Source organism: Plectropomus leopardus, chromosome 23 (assembly GCF_008729295.1).
Source record: "Plectropomus leopardus isolate mb chromosome 23, YSFRI_Pleo_2.0, whole genome shotgun sequence".
In the NCBI taxonomy this organism is placed as follows: Eukaryota; Metazoa; Chordata; class Actinopteri; order Perciformes; family Serranidae; genus Plectropomus; species Plectropomus leopardus.
Window position 1 is genome coordinate 12,459,793 of NC_056485.1, and position 23,510 is coordinate 12,483,302.

General features: G+C 40.9%; 1 protein-coding gene across 1 annotated transcript in view; it reads left to right on the forward strand.

Annotated features, from left to right (window-relative positions):
* Positions 1–23,510, forward strand: part of rgs12a (regulator of G protein signaling 12a) — a 51,455-nt gene that overhangs the window by 7,022 nt on the left and 20,923 nt on the right. The window contains exons 4-5 of the mRNA XM_042512177.1: positions 19,064–19,085; positions 22,904–23,073. Of these exons, the coding sequence (XP_042368111.1) occupies positions 19,064–19,085; positions 22,904–23,073 (192 nt within the window). The remainder of the gene's footprint in view (positions 1–19,063; positions 19,086–22,903; positions 23,074–23,510) is intronic.

Sequence of the window (23,510 nt, forward strand, 5' to 3'; positions counted from 1 at the left end):
AGAGGCACACCACAGATCTCCTCAGGATTGTCCCGACACACACTAAACAGCATTGTTGTTCTGAGTAGGTCTGCCTCGACTTACAGCCACAGGAATAAAGATGGCTTTAAAAGGTTACATCAACAGCATCGCATAACTTTTATGCATTCTTTAATGGTTGATTTACATAACGGTTCTCCCTCTTAACCTCACTGTATGTTCAAACTGCAAGAAACTTGTTTGGGTTAGTTTGTTCTGACATATTTGGGGCAGTCTGTCTTGTGAAGCTATAAACTTTGAAAAACAAGTTGTAAATCGTGTGTTTTTGTTAGTTTCTGTGCGCCAAGTTGTCTAACATGCAAAAATGCCCTCATCAAGTTTTGTGTTGCTGATGTGGTTCATTATATTTAGTTGCTATGGTTATGGTTTCCCAGCAGTTGCAAATTAGGTGCATCTATCAAGAATAAAATAACTTTTGAGTTAACCATCATCCCTCGCAACAGATGCAGCTGTTTTCCAAGCATTGTTATACTTTTTTTTTTTTAAAGTTTGAAATGTAAAGAACTGAGAAGCTTCAGGCAGCTGTCATCAGTTTTCTAATTTACACTTATCATGTGAAAACATTTTTTACTTAACTTTGGCTACATAGAAAGCCGGGTGCTTTCACACTTAAGTATTGTGTTGAGTTCTCTGTCTTACATCTTGAGGTTGCTTGTTTGCATAATTGTTTTGTGCACATGTAGTAATACCTTGACTTTACACACAACGAGAGATTCAGGCTGGTCTAATATGTTTCAGTGCCAGCAATATCAATGGCCTCCCACGTGTGAGCATCATGGGTAACATAATTTTTGAACAGTATTAAGCTCTGAAATATTTGCTGTTAAATAAATGACTAAAAGACTGACTTAATAGCTTAAGTGAGCTGGGTTTTGTGTGTTGTGAAAATTAGGGTGCGGTTGTCTGTATAATGACAGTTTTTGTTCGATTAAACAAGACTTGGGTAGGGGTGCTTGAATAATTTAGTTATGAGTGAATCTCATTGATAGGTGTCAAGCAGCAGCCTCCAGGGCTGAAAAATGAAGCCGGCCTAGAAGTGCCAAAAACTGCAGTTCTCTAATGGCCACAACCGCAGTTCTCTAATGGCCACTTGAGGTTGGCTCAAAATGTGAGTCAATCCCCATGGACACCCATGTTAAAATGCCCAACTTTATAGCAGGAATAAACATGTTTACAGCCTGATACAGGAATCAGTTTTGGTCTCTTTAGCTAATTTCAACATTCTTGACAACTGTACACGGATGAATTTTTATATAACTCCCCCATGTACATTTTATTAAGGGTTAAAGTTGCACATATTTAAGGGTGCAGCTACTTGATGCTAACTACAAAGTCATATTCATCCCTTGTTCCTCCACACCTCCACCCTCTCGTCCAAAATTGGTCAAGTCTGTCTACAAAAACCAAGATATCGGTGGCCACAAAGCCAAACTTGAGGCGCCTGAATGGGAATCCACAAACCAATGAGTTTCAATGAGCGACAGCTGTGGCTTGAGGCATTACGTTTTTTAGGTTGTCCGTCCCATTCTTGTGAATGCGATATTTCAAGAAATCCATGTGGGAATTTATTCAAATTTTGAACAAATGTTCACTTGGACTCAACAATGAACTTTGACCTTGCATCTGTTGCATTCGCGTAAATGCGATATCTCAAGATTGGCTTGAAGAAGTTTCTTCAAATTTTGCAGAAGTGTGTGGAATTCTTTAAAACACTACTAGGAATCTAGTTGTATTCAAACAGTTGAACATATTCACTGCTGTGCAAACAGAAGTGTCTGCTGTTTGTTTTGCACAGAGCCATATCGATTGCAGTTGTTGAAGGAGTTAAGAGAGGTAGACGTTTAATTTCCCCATAAGGAAAACAGTTTTGATAACAATCCCTTCAAATATAATTTGTGAATGTCCTGCTTATTTTATCATTGAAACATAAACTTTTCTGTGCTTTCTGGTCGACACTATGTAACTATATTATGGCAGCAGTGTTTCTAAATTGCCCCAGATGTATGTTAAAGACAAACTCTCTGATAAGCTAATTTCTGCAGATAATATCACTCTACATCCTGTGAGATAACATGCAAGAAATCAGACAATCAGTAAGGTGCGTCCAACTCATAGGTATTCAGACCGCATCTAATCAAGAGCAATAATTTACTCCGTGCAGTTTGAAGTCATGGTCGGCCCACACATTCCAGGTAATAACACCACAGGGAATGTTTTATGGTTATCAAAGGCAATTACATCCCCACATAGCACTTGCCCCTGGGCTCTTGTTTCAAGGGCTGAGCTTCACCCCGGGTTCATGGTCAGTGATCAGATGGTGCAGTTCTAAGAGCAAACCAAAGCCCTTCCAATGGCATTACCAAGTGTGTCCTTTAGGGTTGGGCTGGTGTGAAAATTTTCAAACCAGTTTGATATGAAGCCAAACACTGGATGGGACCAGCTTACCAAATTTTACCAGCTGTCCCACATGACCCAGCATTCTATCCTCAGTAGAAAATAATGTCATTGTCCCAACAGAAAGTGATTGTCTAACTATCACGAAGCACCGCTTAACACCAGAGCTCTCTCTCCACACTGAATCCATTAAATGTGCACTTCTGATACTTAACGTAAACAAATCACATAATGTTAGCTATCAGCTGTGCATTCGAGATCAGACTGGAAACATAAACACTTAACACTTTACTATATGCATGAGTAGCCTACTTGCTATCTTCCTACATTTCTAACATTACTTTTTAAATTAGAGAATACACGTTTAATATTCTGATAATAAGTGGAAAGTGGAAGTGGACTAGCTTGTTTTGGTCATGTACCTTAGCAGAAACATTTCGCTTCCTGGTGATCTCCCTCCAGTCAGCTGACAATTTGTTTAGGTTTTTAAGTGAAAAAAAGTAGGTTTTGTAGAAATACTTACAATATCTAAATTTATATACAATTAATTCCTCATTTCAACTTCATGAATCAGCCGGTCCTCTTTCACCGCTGCACTTTCAAAGCGAGCATAGGATATAAACAGAAACAGCGCTGGATGAAACTTCTTCTCACACACCTGCAGCCACTAAGGAAAATGTTGCCTTAGTGGCGCAGTTTTAGTCTTTTTAAGAGAATAACTCCATGTTGCCATGTCTCTCATCACCCCAAAAAGTAAACAAATGGTGTGCTGCTGTTACCCCTCCCCTCTCTGCTGAAATTTGATCAGTAAGTTACACCCAACCTGTACGACAATAGCTGCTCCATTAGAAAATTCACAAACATGGTATTATATTAATCACGCTGTCATTTTGCATATCATTAATGCAATTCGAGTTGGATTTGGCCCTGTGACTTAGGCTTCTTTTCATATTGCCAGATCGTGACATAATGACAAATGCTGATTCAGCTGGCCTGCATAAATTAACCCGGTTTAAGCTCCTACACTGGACCAAAACCAGAAATCGACCCAATTCTAGGGTCCTTATAAACACATTATACAAAAGTTGTTTTTAAGAACTTCTCTGTGATGTGCCTATATATCAGACACGAGCGACAAGCTTTTCTCTTCTGAAGGCCGTGCTCTACTTCAGAGGGAACACAGTAAACCATCAAGCTATCAAGCATATGAACTACACTTTGTGTTGACCTCAAATGACTCTTTACTTTCTATTCAGCGACAGTAGTGCATTTCGGGTTCATTTCGAGTAGTTTGAAGTGTTTGGTTTCTGCGGCACTCTCCAACTTGTGTATTGTTGTGGAGGATGTTCTGAGGGACTGTTCTCATGGCAAGTTAAGCAAAAATATGTGATAAGTTCTCAGTCAGTGCATGCATCTGGACTCACAAGGACACCGTGAGACTATTTTGGAGTTCACCATCAGTGCTCGGGGCAGACCCCTGTGGATAACCCTTGTGTGTAGCCTCACTGCATGTTGTGGACGAGCCTAGGATAGTTTGGACGCGTGTGGCCGTGTTGCTTTTTCCATGGCCGGCGCTGTGCGTCACAGTGGCTAGCACAGGAATGAGCTTGTTATTTAAAAATTTTTCTCACATTACAAAGGCTCTGACATGTAGCGTTTGCAATCCCACGCGCAGCGGCAGAGCAGCACATATGTAATCTTCTTTGATGCATTTCTGGTTCAGTAGAGGGGGAAACTGCCTCACGCATCTGTGTTAATGCTGATTCGTTTTCCCCGCATCTCGTGATGAAGGCTGTTATGATGCATGCTGAGCTTTTGTTGTCACATCCCCTTATGTTTGGGAATGTCAAAGAATATGCTGCTTTGTACCTTCTTGTCTTATATCCACGCAGAGCTTGTCAGAGCCCAAATGCTCCCACATCCCACCGCACCACTCCACCACTACATTTCTTACTCATCACAAGCTTCTTATTTTTGCAGCTCCGAACAGATGCTTTGTGCCTGCGGCACTTTGCAGATGACAGTATGTTCAACTTTGCAGAGGTGACACAATTAGCGAGCTGCTGCGGGCACGTGTTCACGCTGGCTCTCCTCTGAAGTGATGCTGCGTGTGAAAACATCTGTTAATTTGAGTTAGTTGAAGCACATTGTTTTATTGAGGCATACTTTCGGCGCCTGCTGGGAAATTCGGGGCACCTCTTCTGCTCCATGAAGTTTCTCCTCTCATTTTAGGTGTGGAGACATTAGCAGCTCTTGTTTACACGCCTGCGGGTAATAGATCTATCTTGTGGGCGTAGCAGAAACCAAGAGAAGGCATGAAGACACAGAGAGGGAAAGAGGAGGAATGTACAGCAGAGAGAGAGAGGGAGGGAGGGAGAGGCAGGGAGAGAGAGGAACCGGCAGCAGAGGGAGAGAGAGGGAGCTTTTGAACTCCCAGTAGCTGTCAGGATTTTCGGCTCTCCTGCACGCTCTCTCCTCCCCCGTTGAGCTCTATCTCTCTGCACTGCAAACACCAGAAACGCACAAGCGCCGCGGAGCCCCGGCGGATGGACTGGTTTAAACACACCAGGCGTGTGGAGTAGTGCTGAGGACGAGCCAAACGCACGCACACAGTGCCATACATGGATCAAACTTTGACTCTCAACTCTGTAAGTCTCGTCATTATTTTCTCTGTCTCTCCCGTTTAGTCGGTGCCATCCTCATCTTTCCTGTGGCCGTTACTTCTCCATCTTTGGGCTCTTTGTAGCTCCTGTTGTAGCTTTTGAGCGGCATACAGTGGTTAGTTTGTGTGGTCTGTCAGAGGAATGTTTTGACCAGTGCCAGCTGAACTCTCATGTGCTGTATGACACACACTGCGCTGCTCTATACAGCAAAATGTGGTCTCGCATCTATATCAGGACGCACACTGACTTTAAATTAGATGTTATACTAAAAAGGGTTTTGTGAAGTCCCCCGAAATTATTCTTGTAGACTGCACTTTAGGGGTCACTTATGGGCCTTTGAATGAAGTATTGCGCTCACACTGTGAAGTGACCCTTTTTACAATCAATTGGTGGCAATGGAAGAAGTTAGATTCATTGTTTAGGGAAATCAAAGACCGTTGTGAGTAAATGCTAAGTGAATGTCCTCTCGCATTTTGTGATCATGTAATAGCCGCAGTTAAGTTTGAACTTGAAATGGTTGCCTGTGGTTTTGCCTTGCCCTTATTGCCTTTGTGCAGACACGTCCCCGCTCTGATTCACCAGCCCTCTTATTCACTTATCTTTTAAAAACACATGCTTTTTTGTGCTGCATGTCTACTACATTATCCTTTCTGCTCATAGTGTGTTTTAAAGAAACAGCTGTACAGTAGGTCCAAGCAATCAACCTAGAAGTTGAGTTATGATTATTGTCAATATTATAAGAGCTGCTACACGTCATTATATTCATTCTTTCCGCCTTTTTTTGATGTGAGTGGTGTAATTTGAGAAGATGAGCAGGAATAGTGCGTTCCTGGGGATTAGCTGTAGAGGCAGGAGAACACGACGCACTTTTATCTGGCTGACATCACATGGCCAGCTCTGGAGTGTGGGTGGACAGTTGCGCTCACGAAATGTGTCCTTAGGCTAGCATTATAGGATGTAAAGACTAAACAGCCTGACATTTTCCAAATGTCTCCACTATGATCCCCTCTCTTACTCTCCTCTCCAGCAAGAGGGTTTTATTGCAATCACAAAGACTCCTTGCTCCAAACCCACTGACTGGAAAAACAGTATATTAACACAACAAAACTTGAGTAGAAGTTGTTTAACTGTCCAGCTGCTCTGAGTATGAATATGCAACAGCCAATAACCAGATGACCAGATGTGGCTGTGGTTGCTGAGTTCGCTGTTTGACCAAACCGTGACCACGGAAAATACCCGCTGCCTCGCCGTCACTGGATGGAGACACGCTGCAGCTCCGCTCTTGGCTGTTGTCGCACCAACGCTATGACATCATCTATTGACATTCAGGATTATGATGTATTTTTTTCAGTTAACCACACAGCTTTTCATCATCCTGTGTTGATTGCCTATAGGAAAGTGTGTCTGTAGCAGGATGTCTGTGGATGTGAAACACAACTTCTGGAGGTGATTCATTCCCCACACACTGTTTACCTTCCTCAGTCGTACTATTATTACATTTCTCTGCTTCACTGAAAGGGAATCGACTTGCCAAGGGTGTGGAGGTTACTCAACAAGGAACAGCTTTAAAAGTGCCAAAGTCTTTTATCACCTCCTTGGTAACAGTTTAGACATGCCCTGGATACAGTGGGCTGCTCATTGTGCTCAACTCTTTACCTCACACCTGTGGCTCAGACAGGCGCGTTTGCTTCGTGTCTTTGAGACATTGAGCAAGACAGCTTGTCTTGTTTAAACTGGAGAGGATTGCAGGGAGGCTGGGAAAGTGAATGCAGTAGTTGGTATCTTTTTGACCTTGTGTTGGCGCAAGATGCTGCAGAACCAGGCCAAAGCCTTGACTACTTTGCTCTGTGGAAGTCATAAACATGGATTGTTGGGGCGGCCAAGTTACTCTCGCTGTGATATTGTGAGGGATTGGCTTGGCGCTCGCTTTGGCAGCCTAAACACTAACTTTCCCTCGTGAACTATTTCTATAACGTCTTCATTCTGTGGTCAGCATCACAAAATATGATACGTCTGTTTATATAGCTTGGTTATTGCATGACCTCATTGCTTTAGGGTGACTAAAATGCTACACATTGTTCATGTTTTGACCTTCACCGTGTGGCATGGTATTTACTGTATATCTGCAAATGCAAATGATACAGTTATGGATGCACCAATTGTGAAATTCTGGCCTGATATGACAATGATGTTTAAAATAAGAATTCGGCTGATAGCGGATACAGGTGTTTTTTGTTCTTTATTTAGTTTTTGTTATGTCTTTCCCCTTTTGTGCCAGGGAAAACAAGAAACATTATTTAAATGACTAACTGAATTCAGCCTTCCCTTACATTATCTTTGAAAAGTCCAAATTTAATCGTACAAAATATTAAATATGGGGCGCCCAGTGGCCCAGTTGGTAGAGCAGGCGCCCCATGCACAGAGGATGTGTCCTTGCTGCAGCAGCTGCAAGTTCGAGTCCAATCCCGGCCCTTTGTTGCATGTCATCCCCTCTCTTTCTCTCTCTCCCCCTTTCACGCTACATCTCTCCTATCTAATAAGGCAATAATATATATATATATATATATATATATATATATATATATATATATATATATATATATATATATATATATATATATATATATATATATATATATATATATATATATGTATATATATATATATATATATATATATATATATATATATGTATATATATATATATATATATATATATATATATATATATATATATATATATATATATATATATATATATATATATATATATATATATATATGTAAATAAATGATAAATGAAGATGATGAATTAATATATATATGATATATGACAGTAAGTGGCTTTAAGGTAAGATGCACATATGTGTTGTTTGTGTGAACTTGTCTCCATGTCGAATATCATAAAGGCAAAATGCCATCCTGCCATAGCCCCTAGCCTAAAGGGATCAACTTAAGCCAAAGTTGCCTTCCCTTCTCTCCCAGTCTCACTCAACCAGCTCAGGTTCCTTGCATGACCAAAAGGATTAAGAGTGGGGTGTAAGGTCATTAGGATTTACACAGGAAGTAAACAGTTATGGCAGTTTCTTGTCATGGGCAACATGCAGCCTTGTACACTTCCAGAAGGCAGATATTTATTCATATCATGGCCTTATCATCACACAGTAAATGCATCCAAGCAGCCAGACTTCTCAAAACACTAAGTTTCGTGTGAGTTACTTTGGCGTAAAAACCTCACAGGGATAATTATAAGTGTCTGGTTTCAGGTTGGAAAGTCCATTTCTGGTGTTTTTTTTAATGGAAGAGAAAGAGAGCGGTAATAGGGTGTGGTGGTATCTTATGTGGTTTAGCCACCTCAAGCCCTCCAGGCTCATGTGAGCGCAGCCCTTTCTCTGTGATAATAAATTGAGATGGGAGGGGTCGTGGTCACTGGGTCTAGTTTCCCTCTCTGAAGTCATTCTATTTTTGTTTAGCTTTGCCTTTTAAATGAAATGCAATTTATTTGTTACTTATTATAGCATTTCCTCCAATCTAGCATTCCTTTTTGGTGCTGCACAGTTGAGGTTCAGGTAGTGAGTGTGTTGCCATCAGCCATACAGGTTCAGGCAGAGTTAATGTTGATTAAGATCAGAATTTACATTGTCGTTGTATGTTGGGAAAGACAAATTCTGATATCGGTGAAAGCACCATGTTCCTGACCCTACGAGAAGTAGGGCAGCAGAGGAAAAAAGATAAACACATCCATCTAGAGGAATGCTAGTACTCCCTGTCAGGCTTTTTATCAGCAACAAGTGGCCAGCACACACACAAACACCGGCAGCACTGCACAAATCATAGTAATGCTACTTTAATCCAGGCTGGAGCAGAGCTGTACCCATCTGCTGTGGCTAACCAGTGCGAGTTTGGGAACAGGCAGTAGATTACTGCCGATCAGGGAGATTAAGAGATGAAACGCATTGTGGCGATGGCCTCTGTTTGCATGCAAATCACTCGTGTCTTTAAAGACATTGAGAACAGCCCACTTGTTATCTGAGGAGATTACCCTTAAGAGACCCCTCAGCATAAGTCTGAACTCTGGTGGCTCAGGGCCGGGGTCTAGCATCATTGTAATGTCTCATTAAAGATCTTCGTTTATTTGTTTAATAGAAACCCCCTGTTTTATTAGATTAGTGATTAGATTAAACTCATCAGGCATCAACATGATTGAATCACAAGTGTTGGCTTCTCACTCAAGGCCTGGAAGATCATCTGTTTGCAGATAACATGACCAGATACAAGGTTTTCGTGTAAATCTGAGCAGTAAATTTGTTACATTTTCTAAACATCTGCAGCTGTTGAAAATGCTAGCTGGGTGAGAAAATGACCTTCATCAAGAGATCTGAAGGATGTTTCTTTTCACCCCTGTCTCTTTGTCTGTTTGTTTGTAAAATTCAGAAAACAGAGGGGCGCCCAGTACAGTGTCCAAAATTAACTTTTTACTCACTGTTCCAGGTGGCCAGTAGATGAAAAACAAATAATAAAATGCCTTTTTTGTTTTATTTTTTTTTTCAGTAGGTCTACATCTAATCAAAATAATAATGCATTATGTTGAATGCAGCTTTACAGAAGAGGCCAGAGCAAAATTATTTAAATATATTGAACAGATTTTCACCACAGCTTTAGCATGTGGATAAGTTCCCTTTGGTAAGCAGTGATGCAGCGTACATGTCTAGTGCTTTTATTGTGAAAGGTGAGAACAGAAGAAGTGGCACTAGGGAGCTGTTGTTGACAAAGTAGAAGGGGAAAATGAAGTTTGCTTGGTTAAAACTGTAGCGCCCTCTGTGTTAATATTTTATAATCGTCATAAGTATGCACATGATGCTAGCTATCAGCAGAATGGCTTGTGGATCAGCTGCCTGTATGAGAAAAGTGGTTTGAGGTTTTGCTGCACCAACACGTGTATATGTTTGTGTATGTGAGCAGCAGAGCAGTGCACCCCTAAATGACATCAAAATGCGGCATAGACTCGCAGCATACGTGACTATTTTGGTACAAACATTCACCCGCCCGCCACTGTTGTTGCTAGATTTACTTGCCAAATAAAAAATCTATCCACATTTGGTGCTTCTTGAGTGTTAATTTCGACCCTTGTCCAGTAGCTCACCTGGTGGAGCAGGTGCCTATGTACAAAGTCTATGTCCTTGCCACAGCAGCTGCGGGTTCGATTTCAACCTCGGCCCTTTGCTGCATGTCATCCCCTTTCGCTCTCCCCCTTTCACACTACAACTGTCTTGTCAAATATAGGCAACAAAAAAAAGAAAATAGCCAGATTGAGCTTAAATTTGGTGGAAATAAATCACTTGGAAGAAGCTTTGTTGGGTAAATATAGTATCTGAATCTGAATTTGGCATCAGATAAACTTCTGTTTTTTTTTTTTTGTCTAAAAATGAAACCCCCAAATGCCTGAATCACTGTCGCTCCAGTAAAAATAAAAAATCAATTTATTTCCCAAGACATATGAAACTAAATTAGATCATGAGTGATGTTGAATTACCCCACTGGCATCATTTCTAATGCTCCCATATAACAAAAATAGTATTTCTCACCGGAGCATGGCCATAACTCACATATGATGCTATGCTATGAAAATATGTTGTTGTCTGAAGGGACTTGGATATAGAGTGTCACAGCCCTTGATCTATAGATATAATGCAGACTGGAATTCCAAGTGTATGCTAATTGTTTTCACAATGTTTACCATTCCTGTCCCTGTAGAGTCACATAAGCATGCTGACCTCATCACATCCTTGCTAATGGGATAGTATCTGGCAGATTTGTTGTGACAAACTGAAGTAAAAACACTGGATCCTCCTTAACCTCCTAAACTCAAACACCCGCTTGTCTGTCTGTGCTATCTTCACTCAGTTATTGTCAGAGGAGTTTCATAATTCTGTAAGTCAGTCTCTCTCCTCTCACACGGCCTTGCTTGGTTGGGAAAGAAATGCCTCTTTCCTCTTATCAGTCACCGCACCCTCGCCCCACTCTCCCTCAAAAGGAAGTTGCCTCCATGTGAGGCTCTTTCTTGTTATTGTCAGGGAATAGTTTGTCGTCTGCTCCAGATAGCAGGCCCAGATTATTTTCCGTTTTCGCTAAAGATTGCCTGGTGGAGGACTTGACATGCAATTAGTTAGGTCCTGTGACAAGCAGCGCTCGTTGTCGCTGTAAAGCCTGTCTAGCATAGTTTCGCAAATTGATTAATTCAAGTGGAGGCTCATGAGAACTGATTTTCTTTGTGGCTTCAGTTAGCAACATGGAAACAAGAAACAGAAGCATGCTTCTCCTGCAGGCACTGAAGAGTTCCAACATGCTTTACTGTTGTGTGCTTATAGATGCTCACCTGGCTGCACTGAAAGCTCTGCCTCAGGGAGGTCAAGGGGCAAAAACAGAGCTGGAGCAGACTGTTCTGTGTCCTGTGATTTTGGGACCACAGTTACGGATGACTCAGCTTAGCACCGAGAATAGCTTCTAATTACTGCATGACTGATTTTATCTGCACGCGAAAGCATACAAATTTCTGTGTTGCAATTAGTATACATTATGTAGTTATCTGAATAGTACAGTGTTTGAAACCAATGTGCAATTTTTGCACTAACAGGAAATGAAAACCAACTGCTTTGGAGAGCTCCTGCAAATTTGGAAAGAGAAAATAAGATGTTCCTCTGGAGATATATATATATATATATTAATATAGTAATATTTCTGAGATGTTCCTGGAGCTGTATCACCACTGCTACCAATTAGTTTTCAATTTTTCCAGCTGTAACTTACTTGTTTATTTCTTTTGTGCTTTGCGTTGTAGGATATTAGTGGCCATCAAAAGCACAATAAAAAAAGTACATTGAATTTGACCTGGAACACAGTGTCTTTCTCTTTCTTAGGCCTTAGTATGCATGAAATGAAGTGCACAACAGATCTAAGCCCAAGTTTAGACCATAGACTTAGACTGTAAAAAAATAATGGACATAGCCAATACGTTTTGAAGCCTTGAGTTTGGCATTTTGACGTCACCATCGTGGATTTCTGTAGTGACCATAACTGCTAGTTTGGTTAGCGTGATGCATTCACAGCTCTAATTAATTCTGATAATGCTAATGTTCACTAGCAAAAAACAGGCTTAGAACAATTGAAACAAAATGTACTTCCAGAAAAACTGATCCAACTCCAGAGGGTCTTTTAGTAACACTGAACAAGACTTTTTTTCTGGTCAATCAAAACATTACCATAAACTTTCATGACCTGAAAACACAAAAATAGCCACAGCTATGCTTATAATAGGTGAATCTGGGGCCACGTCATGGTTACGCTGCCTAACCAACGTTGTCGTGGTAGCAACTTATCAACAACCAGCACTCACCTGCCACTCAAGGCTGCCAGACCGACTTAAGCTCTGTGCAAAATATTGTCAATCCCTCATTGATATAATTAGGACTGACGAACTGCAGATTTAGGAAAGTTGTGTCTGACAATTTTTCTAACTTTTCTACTGTCTACAATTTCACCACTATGCTCACTTAACGCATCACAAGGCCAGGTGTGCAGGGGTGGGAAAGTATTCAGAATTTGAACTCTCAGTCTCAGATTTCCATTTTCTTAGTTTTTGTGTGTACATCTGGCTGCAACATATAAATACATTTGAGGCTTGTCCAGATTTGTATGTTGTTTTATCACCGAGTGTGTTTGAAGCATATCAGAGCCTTTTCTGTGTCTCTTTTGTTTGTTTACATACATGAACACACACCCCTCCTGAGTGGCATCTGTGATTGCCCCCTGCGAACCATCAACGAAGCCATGCACATGTGACAAACATCCAATTTCCGAAGTGACAGACCGTGTGAAAATCCAATTAAACAGGAGAAATCTACCATGAAACCTACGCTGTTAATAAACACTGTGTCTCATCCATTATTTACGGCAAAATTAAGTCCAAAGAATGCCAGCTCATGTGCCACGGGAAAACCTCAGAATGAGCCACCGCCGATGCTTCAAGAATAATAGTTGGTCCGAAAAACTGTCGGCAGTGCTGATTGTAGAGATTCGCCAGAAATGTGGAGGCACAGTGCTGCAGTGGAGAGACGAGGAGTGATGCCAAAATAAAACCCAATTTTCTTCTGCCGGTACATGAGCTAAATTGCTCGCAGAAAACACCAATTGACATGATTAACGTTGGGCTAGGAAGAATGGCGCTCTGTGACGGTGGATAATGAAGCTCAAAGTTCAACTGGTGGGCTACCAAACTTTTATTTTGATTAAACAAAATTCATCTGGTTTCAATTTAAACTGACTGGGTATTTTTTTTGCTCTTTTAAGTAAAGAGCGAGTGCCCCAGCTGGAGACAAAAGCGGGGGGAAGGCCGATGTGGTTTTGACATGGCCAGTGTGTGTGTGTGCTTTTGTGAGGGGAATAAAGGGAGGGGGTTAATTCATCTGATTCCTTCATGCCACTGTGGCAGAGGCTGTATGTATTGTCGGGCGGGTTGCCATGGCAACAGCTGCGGAGTAAGGAAATCTTTCTTTCCTCTTTCTCACCCCACCTCCTCCTCCTCCTCCTCCTCCTCTTCTTCTCTCTTTCTGTCCAGTACCTTGTCAAATTTCTGCCTCTCTCTCCCTCCCTCTCTCGCTGACTTGTACAGACATGGTTTGCAGAGTTTTTGGGTGGGGAATGTTCAGGTATGCGTTTGCACACACACACACATACACACACATAATCTGTCTGTGTGCTGCTGGTGTAGCAGACTAGGGAACAATGAGTCTCAAAAAGAGACTTTCCTTCAAGAGGACCTGGAACTTCAACACTGTAAGTAAACTGTGGTTTGCCGAGTGAGCCTCCTCTTCCTCCTCTGTGTAAAGCCGGGAGACTCCTTTTGTTCAGTCAGCTGCTTTTCTCATTAATCTCCCTCTTTGTCGCTCGTCTCTTTCCCACTCAGAACAGCTGTTTGAAGCGGCAGGGACTCGTGGTTATTTGTTTGTGGGGTGCTAGAATCAGCCTTGACTTGTGTAAAAGTTTAGAAGAGATTTTTTTTTCTCTAACTGTGTTGTACAGAGGACATTTCAACCTAGTTTTGAAGGAAGGAACATGCCTAAACAAGTCCAAAAGTTACAAGAAATCACTTTTTAAAAGATGAGAATACGCTTTGTGAGAGGTGTTAATGGGTGGCATTAACATTTGTGTGAATGTGGCTTATCCTTCAAGTGTTTAACACCTGCGAAATTGTGTTTGTGTCGCGGTGGCTCACGTCAGATCACACACATAAATTTGTCTTGGTGGGATCATCTACGTTCCTTCAGCATGTGGTGTCTCGGGATGCCAGACTGTACGGCGTGGGGGCTGTACCACACTAAAGCTGGGAGAGTTCGTTTTCCAACTTAAGAGCCAAATCCTGCACAGTTTCAGAGCCAGGGTACTCGCTGTGACTTGAATTGTGATTTTGTCCATTTGGTTGATAACAGCCTCCCTTCCAGCTGGGAAATGGGATCTCTGCAATTCAGCCTAATATGAAAAGGATCAAAGAGGGTCTGTAGTGCTGCAAAGCCACCCATGGTGCACCAGCTCGTCACAAGAGGTGTCAACAGAGGAAGAGAGTGTGTGGACAAGAGGTGATGGTGTGCCTGGGTCATCACTTCTGTCTCGTTTTTGCAGGGGGACTTGTGGGCGAGGAAGTAATGTGTGTGGTCTCACCCCTGCAGCCTCATACATACAAACATACGCACACCGCTCTCTGTATATTTACCAACCCTACCTGGTCAACTTTTCCAAGTGTGATCATGGTGTCATTTTATTTGAAAGGACTTGATCAGCCGACAGTATTGATAATGCATTTATCATTTAGGTCGTTGGTTGTCATTTGTTGTTTACAGCTTCTCTGATGTGAGGATTTGCTACATTTCTAAGTTTTATATGATTGTAAACTGAATGTTTTCAAGTTTTCGGACTATTGGGTTGGACAAAACAAGACGTGAACAGGCTGCGCTCAGAAAAATTGTGAAAAATGAATGTCACAATTTTCCTGTCATTTTTTTTTAACTCAAACAATTCATCAGTTTTTTGAAATAGGGCTGGGCCATACATCCATATTTTAAGGATTCTTGCATATCCTTAAAAAGTCTTAAACAGCCAATAAATAAGGTCTCAATTGGTTTTTGTTTTTTTTTTTTCCAGATTATTTTTTTTACTTTTGCCTTGATTGGAGATAGGACAGCTTAAATGTGAAATGGGTCAGAGAGAGGGGATGACATACAGCGAAGGTCTGAGGCCGGAGTCGAACTCCTGGACGTTGCGGCAAGGACACAGCCTCTGTATGACCTCTGGTCATAATTGTTGATAAAATGTTTTAAATAAATCTTTCAACAGTCTGAAAATGTATTTTTTAAATTAATTTATGGATCTTTTTTCCTGATGTTGCATGTTAAAACAATTAAAATATCAATATTGGAAATATTAATTTTTTTAGATGATTTATTAACTTCCTCTGACATTAAAATCATGTAGATTTGGATAGAGGAACCAACAGCGACCATATGCATTTATCACATCCATTGTTCTGAGAGGCATTTAAGAGGTCTAAAATCTAACTTGCCTTAAGTTGTAGGAAACTTGATTATATTGTGAAATGAGACTACATATTATTGTTTTATCATTAGTATTGTCTTTTGCTGGTTTAAAATGCTTTATTACAGTAAAGTGATTTTTTAACTAATCAGATTGTTCTAGCTGCTCTGTTATTTATCCAAGTTAGTTATGATTATTTTGTTTTGTAAAACCATCAATAGTCAACCCTACAACCCCACTGATTTGAGATACTTCTCCAAATTGCTCAGCCCTTATTTGAAATAAATAAATAAACAAATAAAACAAAAGTTAAAAATAGGTATTAGTCGCCCCATTTGAGAGTGTAAGTCAAATTCAGTAGAAAAGCAGTTGGTCTGACCAGTAGCAGGATTTTGCAACGTTTATGTTTCATTCAGGTGCTTCAGCCTTATTACGCAACCTATGATGTATTTGTCATCGACATAATTCTCCTCTGACAGGAGCATGCTTTAAGGATAAGCATTCATTACGATTTATTGTAACTCGCCCACACGTATCACATGTCTGTGAAAAAGAGGAAGTTCTGAAGAAATGGATGTCTATCATATTTGTCACCTTAGAAGTTACATTTCTTCATTGATTTAAAAGAAGTGTTGACTCCCAGGGAACGAATAATGTTAAATACACCCATTCACTATTTTAAAGTAAGTCTGGAGGCCTTTTGTTTGTCCAAAACAGACGTTTACGTCACATTGTGTGATGTCTGTTGCGTCCTTTAAAGTGCACCACACTCTATATATTTAAGGTTTGAGGTTTTGCTGTTTTTAGACCCTAAAGGACAGACAGATGGCGTGGGTGTTCTCTCTCTTCTCTTTTGGCTTCATGTTGGTCCTTGTGCTACCCGCCTATGATTACTGTACACATGCTAGCCACCACAGAAGGGGAGGCTTTTGGGTGTTGACTACACAGGGTTAGACTCAGCAGCAGCAGAGTTGTAAAGAGGCTGTGACAGACAATTAGTGGTTTAGTGGTCGGTGTCTGATAGAGCTTTTACATGTGGTCACTCCCAAAATGGAACAAAGCATCACGTCAGGACACATGACCGCGGTTATATCCTCTGCCTTCAGACGACCAGTGGCAGCAACGAAAACTATAAAGAATGAGCTGGTTCATAATATGTCTGAGCTGAAAAAACTACTGTGAATCAGACAGGAAAATTAAAGGTCCCGTGTGTAAGATTTTGGGGGATTTAGTGGCATATAACGGTTAGGACTGCACATTGCAACCAGCTAAAACTTTTCCCTGTTAGGATTCTCTCTGTGTTCATTGTTCAGGAGGTTTTTCACAGGGAGCCAAATTATCCACAGAGGTCTTTTTCTCTTCAAAACATCAGACCAGTTTCATGTTATAAATCAGTGTTTTTCGGGTGCTGTTTAGCATGCCAGATACAGGAGGCTCGTCCATCACCTGCCAATGTGTCCCCACCCCTTTCTCGTATAACTTAAGACCCAGACATCCATGATTTTTACCTTGAGCAGAGCATCTGCAGACCCTCCCCCCAGAACCCGATGATAATAACTGGTAAAAACACTTGATAAAGCAATTTTACATTATAAATTAATGATTTTCAGATACTGCTTTTTACAAATGCTTCTAACTATGGATGCCTATGCAAAACCGCAAATGGCCATATCTAGAGTCAGTGACCCTTTTTATGCAGATCACACTGTATGGCCACAACGGAGTCCTTTCATTTTGTGATTTAAGACAGCATACCGGCACTGTGGAAGCAAAAGAGGCACGATGGGCCTGATGTTGGGCCTAACTGCTAACAGCTAACAGCTAAATTTTAAATATCTAGCGGTGGTGGCACGCATTATGAATGTCAAAACATCACACCTGTCCTGCCCAAGGTCCTGTCGTGCCGCTGTGGTGACATTCAGAAGGTTTTTACAGGAGCTGAGTTATCCACAAATGTCTCCTCTTTAAAACAAACAGACTTGTTAATTTAAACTGGAAAAAACACTGAATAAAGCAGTTTCACAAAACAAATCAGTGTTTATCAGACGCTGCTTGTTACAAGGGGGTTTCTAATTACAATGGCTGACATGAAAATGTCAGTTTCCCTATCTGGAGCCAGTGTTGGTTCAGTTCTAGTGTAGAAAAATGGTAGAGCTCACGAACGACGACCTGCTCCCTATGTAGATATAAACGGCTCATTCTAAGGTAACAAAAACACAACGATTCATATTCTCAGTTGATTACACATGAGAGAAAACATACTTATCGTATTATGTTTAATTTCTGCCAATATATGCCCCCTAAGTCCTACACAGTGGACCTTTAAATTGTATCTTTGTTTTACACTCATAAGCAGTCTCATCAGGGTGCATCATTTGTGTTAATTTTTTATTGTTTTGTGCAGCTTTCAGTCCAGTGTTATGCAATTCCACTAAAGTACAAACTGTATGTACTGCTCACACCAAGGCTCCATCCTGGCAGTACGAGCCTTGTTTAGAGGTATTATCAGCCTTGGATATTCACACTTTGAAGTGGCAGCTCAGAAAACACTCTTCTGGAAATAGTCTCCCCTTTTCAGATGAATCCTCCAACGCACCGATTTTTCAAGTGTTCTTGGACCGAACCCTAAGATGCGCCTCTCATCTCCTCCCCTGCATTTAAATATATTTGCAGCCTCACAATTTAGGCTTTAAATCTCTCCCTATTAGCCGAAGTAAAATTACGCTAACCGGTTTTAGAGGAGCCCGATGCCGAGGCAGTCATTTCAAACTGAAGTTTTGCCAAGTAAATATTTGTTGATCCATCATGAGATCACACACGGTGCTGTTTTATTTATTCCTTGGCTGTAATTGCACTCAATTATGGAAAGTTGTCACCGGGAAATTTTCATGCTCACCAGGGTTGCTTGCCTTTTACTCAGGGGCGTCTGCGCATACATGAACCACTCGTTCCCTGAATTAGCAAGTGAAAAGACGACCATTATGACCAGTGATGGCCTCTTAACTTGCCCTGCCTTGATGAGCTCAGATCTTTGTGACTGCCGTTTGCAGGAATGCACACACTCAGAGGCTGTGTGTGTGTGTGTGTGTGTGAGAGGATAATATAAAATAAAGGGTGGGTCCTGGTGTGGAGGTGTGAACAGCTGTGTGTGGTAAAGGCCTGGGGTCCACCCACTTACAAATTAATGGCCTTGTGTGAGGACCCGAGATCCAACCCTTTCCCAGTAGCACACACACACTCTCACTGACAAACCACACAGACACACACACCTCAGAGCGACTGGTGGGATGCCTGAGGAGACGCTGCTATCTTCAGTCTCTCTGCTCAGCACAGGAGGTCATGAGGGCAACCTCTCACTCATGTCTCTCTTTGTTTTCTTTCAGTCTGCTGCTTCCTCAGATGGTGGTGAGTACAATTCCTTTTTTTGCCACTTTTAAACACTTGAAGCCTGGATTGACTTTTGTGCTGTGTTGAGGTGCCTGTCACAAGTTATTTAACCCTTAAAACCTAAGCTGCTGGTTTGATTTCTTACAGAAACATGAGGAAAAGGCAATGAGCAACTTGTAAAGAAATGTGGGACAAGAAAATGAAAAAAAAAAAAGTCCTGTGTGTCTGTCTATCTATCTACTGTATAAACATACACACGCACTTTTTTCATTTTTAAAGAATTTTGATTAAATATTAAATTATTGGTATTTTTCTTATCTTAAGATCACTTTTTGGCTGTTTCTTTGTTGCTCATTGCTTTCTACCCATGTTTTAGAAAAAATTCAAACCGATTTTCTCAGGTTTTAAAGGGTTAAACACTGAGAATAATATAATAGCAACACATGATCATTTTGATGTGAAATGTCAAAAACTATGCCAGCTATGTGAGGGAAACAAGATCTGATGGCTTTTCCTGAATCATCCTTTTTTACTAACACTAAAACTTTTCCACTGTCTTGCATTTTCTTAGTTTCCTCTAAAAACTCCACGTTGTAGTTGCTTAATAAAATGTTCTAACAAAAAGGAGTTGCAAGGATGATGTATTCACTGTAGGCAGCATGCCTCATTAACAAAGGATGTTTGCCGAGCGTGTTTTAGGTTACAGTCGATGGCTAGTGTGCATGCTGTCTGGTCCTCCCTTTTCATGGCAGTTTTTTTAATAACATTTGCTAACAGTCTGACTGAGGCTGCGGTGCGGTGAGGGCTGCAGCTCCGCTCCTTTTCACTGTGGATGCTCATCAGACATGCACTGCTGTTTGCTTTCTAAAGCCCATCTCATTAACTGAGCCGCACACAATATGGTAAACATGTCTCCCACAGCCTCAGTCCTAATACATTAAACCATGTCCAAACAAATGGCTTGTCAGCAAACTTTAGACAGGGACTTTGAGTGGTACAGGGAAAACCAGCCATTTTCCCATGTTTTTGAAAGAAATCACTTCAGTTTGCTCAAGTTTCAAGGGGTTAATTTAAAGGCACTGCATTTTTAATGAGACATCAACTCGTTCAGTTGGTATAATTGCTTAGAGGCAAGTAAATACTGTAAAAGGTCATGTAGAGACCACTTTAGTAATAACCCTAAAAAACTGACCTCGTTGTAAGGTTGCTTTTGGTGCCATGCACTATTTGCAGTGCTTTTATTTTGCCACTCTTGAACTACACCTATTTGTAAATCCACCCTGCTTCCTGTGCAGGCGTGTTGGCAACTTGTAGTACTGTACCTTACTTGACCTAGCCAGAATCAACACTCCGCGCCAGCCAGTCGACTCTCAGCAGAATGACAACAGCTATGTAACAAATCTCACTGTGATCCTTTTGTGTTTTTTTTTTGTTTTTACTCCCTGCCTGCTCGGCCCACAGCTCTAAAGTGGCCATCTGCTGCCATGATAGCAGGTACTATGTGGGCCAAAGCCCCCACTTTAGTTGACCACCAGCTCCCAGATCCTCACCCTCTCTTTTTGTGTCCCTTTAATCATCCGTGTCTCCTCTCTTTCTTCTTCCTTTTATTCTGCTCCCTCTCCTCACTGCCCCCCACTCTTTGCACCTCTCTTACCAACTGAGTGACATCTGCTGTTTCTCAAGATGCAATCAGATCTGTTAGCCTTGCACTCCACACTTCCCACACAACATATTTTGAACTTTGACATTCACTTTAATATGTAGCATTCAGCGGTGAGGTGTGTTGCAAAGGGTACAGTAAAGAGCCATTAGCTGTCCTGTCAAATCCCCCGACCTTTACCTTACAATCCAATCCTGTTTCTGTTTGTAATTATGTTTGGTGCCATTATAGGAGACCTTTTAGCTCCATGTTGTGTTTTGATCATTTTACAGCAAGTTTTTCCCTCTCTTCAACGGGATCAAGACTTTTATTAAATTGCTGACAACTTATTTGTCTTTCCCTTTTCCTGCAGTTTCCCTAAGCTAAATGTGTATTGCCTGGTATCAGACATAAATGTCAACTTCAGTCTGACGTTTGCCCTTTTTACACAGAGATCGTGTTATAGGGTTGCTACTAAGCCCCTTCTTTTAGACTCCTTTGCATTTTTACACAGAACCAAACGATGGCGGCATCATCCCATTTCAGTAAGATTTTAAGTAGCATGCTGGCATCATGGGGGTCAAAAGAGGCGTGATGGGGTAACATTTAACACAACAGTGTTAGCCTCTCGTGGTAATGCTAAACAGTATCAGTGGCACAGCATGGTTATAACAATCATTTACCTTCTCTGTTATATGGCTGCTAATTTTTTCCTCTGCTCAAAGGGTAAGGAGTAGGGCTGTACCTGACTCAGAATTATATCAGTCCAACCAGATTTGGCTGAATATATGATATTTGACGATTCATTTTGCTTTCCATACAAAGTGTTAAAGTCTGAATGTGCTCCTCGGGGCGGTCAGTGTGACAGTAGCATCCGTGTCAGAGAGTAAACAAGGAGTAATGTTAGATTGCAAATGCGTAACAACATTTTTTGCAGGCAGGCCCTAGTAAGGAGCTCCCAGGCCTCATTTAATTTTCCCTAACTAATCACTAGAGTCCAAAGCATCTGCCTGAATCTTATGTATTTTCAAGTCGACACTCATACATAACTATGCCAGCATACCCGACTTGGTGGTGTTTTAAGAGTGAAGCTGTGCAAAATAACAACAAATTACAAGGCTGAGCAATATTGAGAAGACCTTTCAATTTAGAACAGCCTCGATAACAGCGTTTATCTTATCTTAAGTGTTTGCCATTATCATTATTAGCACTCCTCATTGGTTCTGACGCTTCACTTGAAAATGTAGAACAACAGCACTAGTCCCACCCAAGGTGCTGACTGGCTAATCAAGTCCCCCCACAGTGCTCATTAGTCGGTCTTTTCTTTTTAACCAAGAAACCTCAGTTTCATGATCAATGGCAGACAAAACAGTCAACTCGAATTTGGTGGAGTCTGGAGATTCTGTACTAAGACAAAAGCATTTAGTCTTAAGGAAATTGTAGTGAGAGTTTAAGGTGTATTCTAGTAGTATTTGTTGCTATTATTTAAATAAGCATTGGGGCTGCAGAAAATATTGCTTTATTGTAATCGTAATGTCAAGTTTGAGCCATTTGAAAAAAATAGTATCAGTAGAAAACTGCACTTTAGAATGTAAATATTCGTTTTTATTAGTCTTTTGTGCCTACCAAAAAAAATTGAAATAATTTTACCTTTTTTTATTCAACAAGCAATTTGTTTTGTTATAGCAGTATCCCAAAAGCAGACGAAAGGCAGAACTGAATACACTTTGATATGGTTATTTTTTGCAAGTAATATCAAAATCACCTGTTTTTCTCATACTGTGCAGCTCTAATTAGCACTAGAGCCTGAATCTGACAATGTTCCAGTTTTAAAAATGTGCTTTTTATTGTTCATTTTTGCTCACACATTCACCAAAATCAAAGACATGTCTCCCTTTGTGAGGGCTTTTTGAAGCTGTGTACCCATACAAGATGTCTTTTGTTTATGGTGTCTTAGAAGATGCCTTGGAAAGGCTTTACAAAAGCTCTGTTCTTCTTCATGGACTAAATTAACTTTCTCAAAAAAGGTAAAACAGTCAAAAAAAAAAAAAAAGAAAGAAAAGCAACCAAGAATGCTAAAATCCACAGGAATATTTAGAAGGTTGAAAGGGCACACAGGAGAACAGTACCCCGGGCTGGAATTAGCCTTTAACAGAGAGCCCTCTAACCTTTGCATGTTGTTCTCTCCATCTTGTAGACTATAGCGGAGTCCAGTTGCAGGGATGCTGCAGCCAGAGCAGCCTGAACAGCAATGGCAGTCTTCCAGGAGCCGGCAATTTCCGAGGGGTTCCGGAGCAGCGAGTGGCCAGCTGGGCCGGCTGCTTCGAGCGTCTCCTCCAAGACCCAGTGGGTGTGCGCTACTTCTCGGTAAGACAAGAAAAAGTTTTCAAAGTTGATTAAATTTCAGTTTAACTAAAAGTGTCTCTTGGTGTTTCAGATTTAAGATTTGCAGCAGGGTTGTGTTTTTTCTTGTTATTGATTCAGCTTATTAATTCCGTTTCCCACTGAAGCCTTGGCAAGTGAGAAGGCAAGCGATTTGAGAAGGAAAGGAAAACAAAATATATTGGAAGCTATGAAGAAAAATATTCTCTGCAGTTTTACAGTTGTTTTTGCTTGTGCTTTGTGCTCTTCTCCTACAATAATATTTTTCTGCAGATGGTACAAATTTATTTTGTTGGTGTATGAACTTGGAACAACTTTTGATACAGTGGGAAATAAATTGAGAATGCTCAGAGTTGGTTTGATTCTAACAAACTAACACTGAATTTGAATAACACTGAATTGTTTGACAAACAAGAAACTCA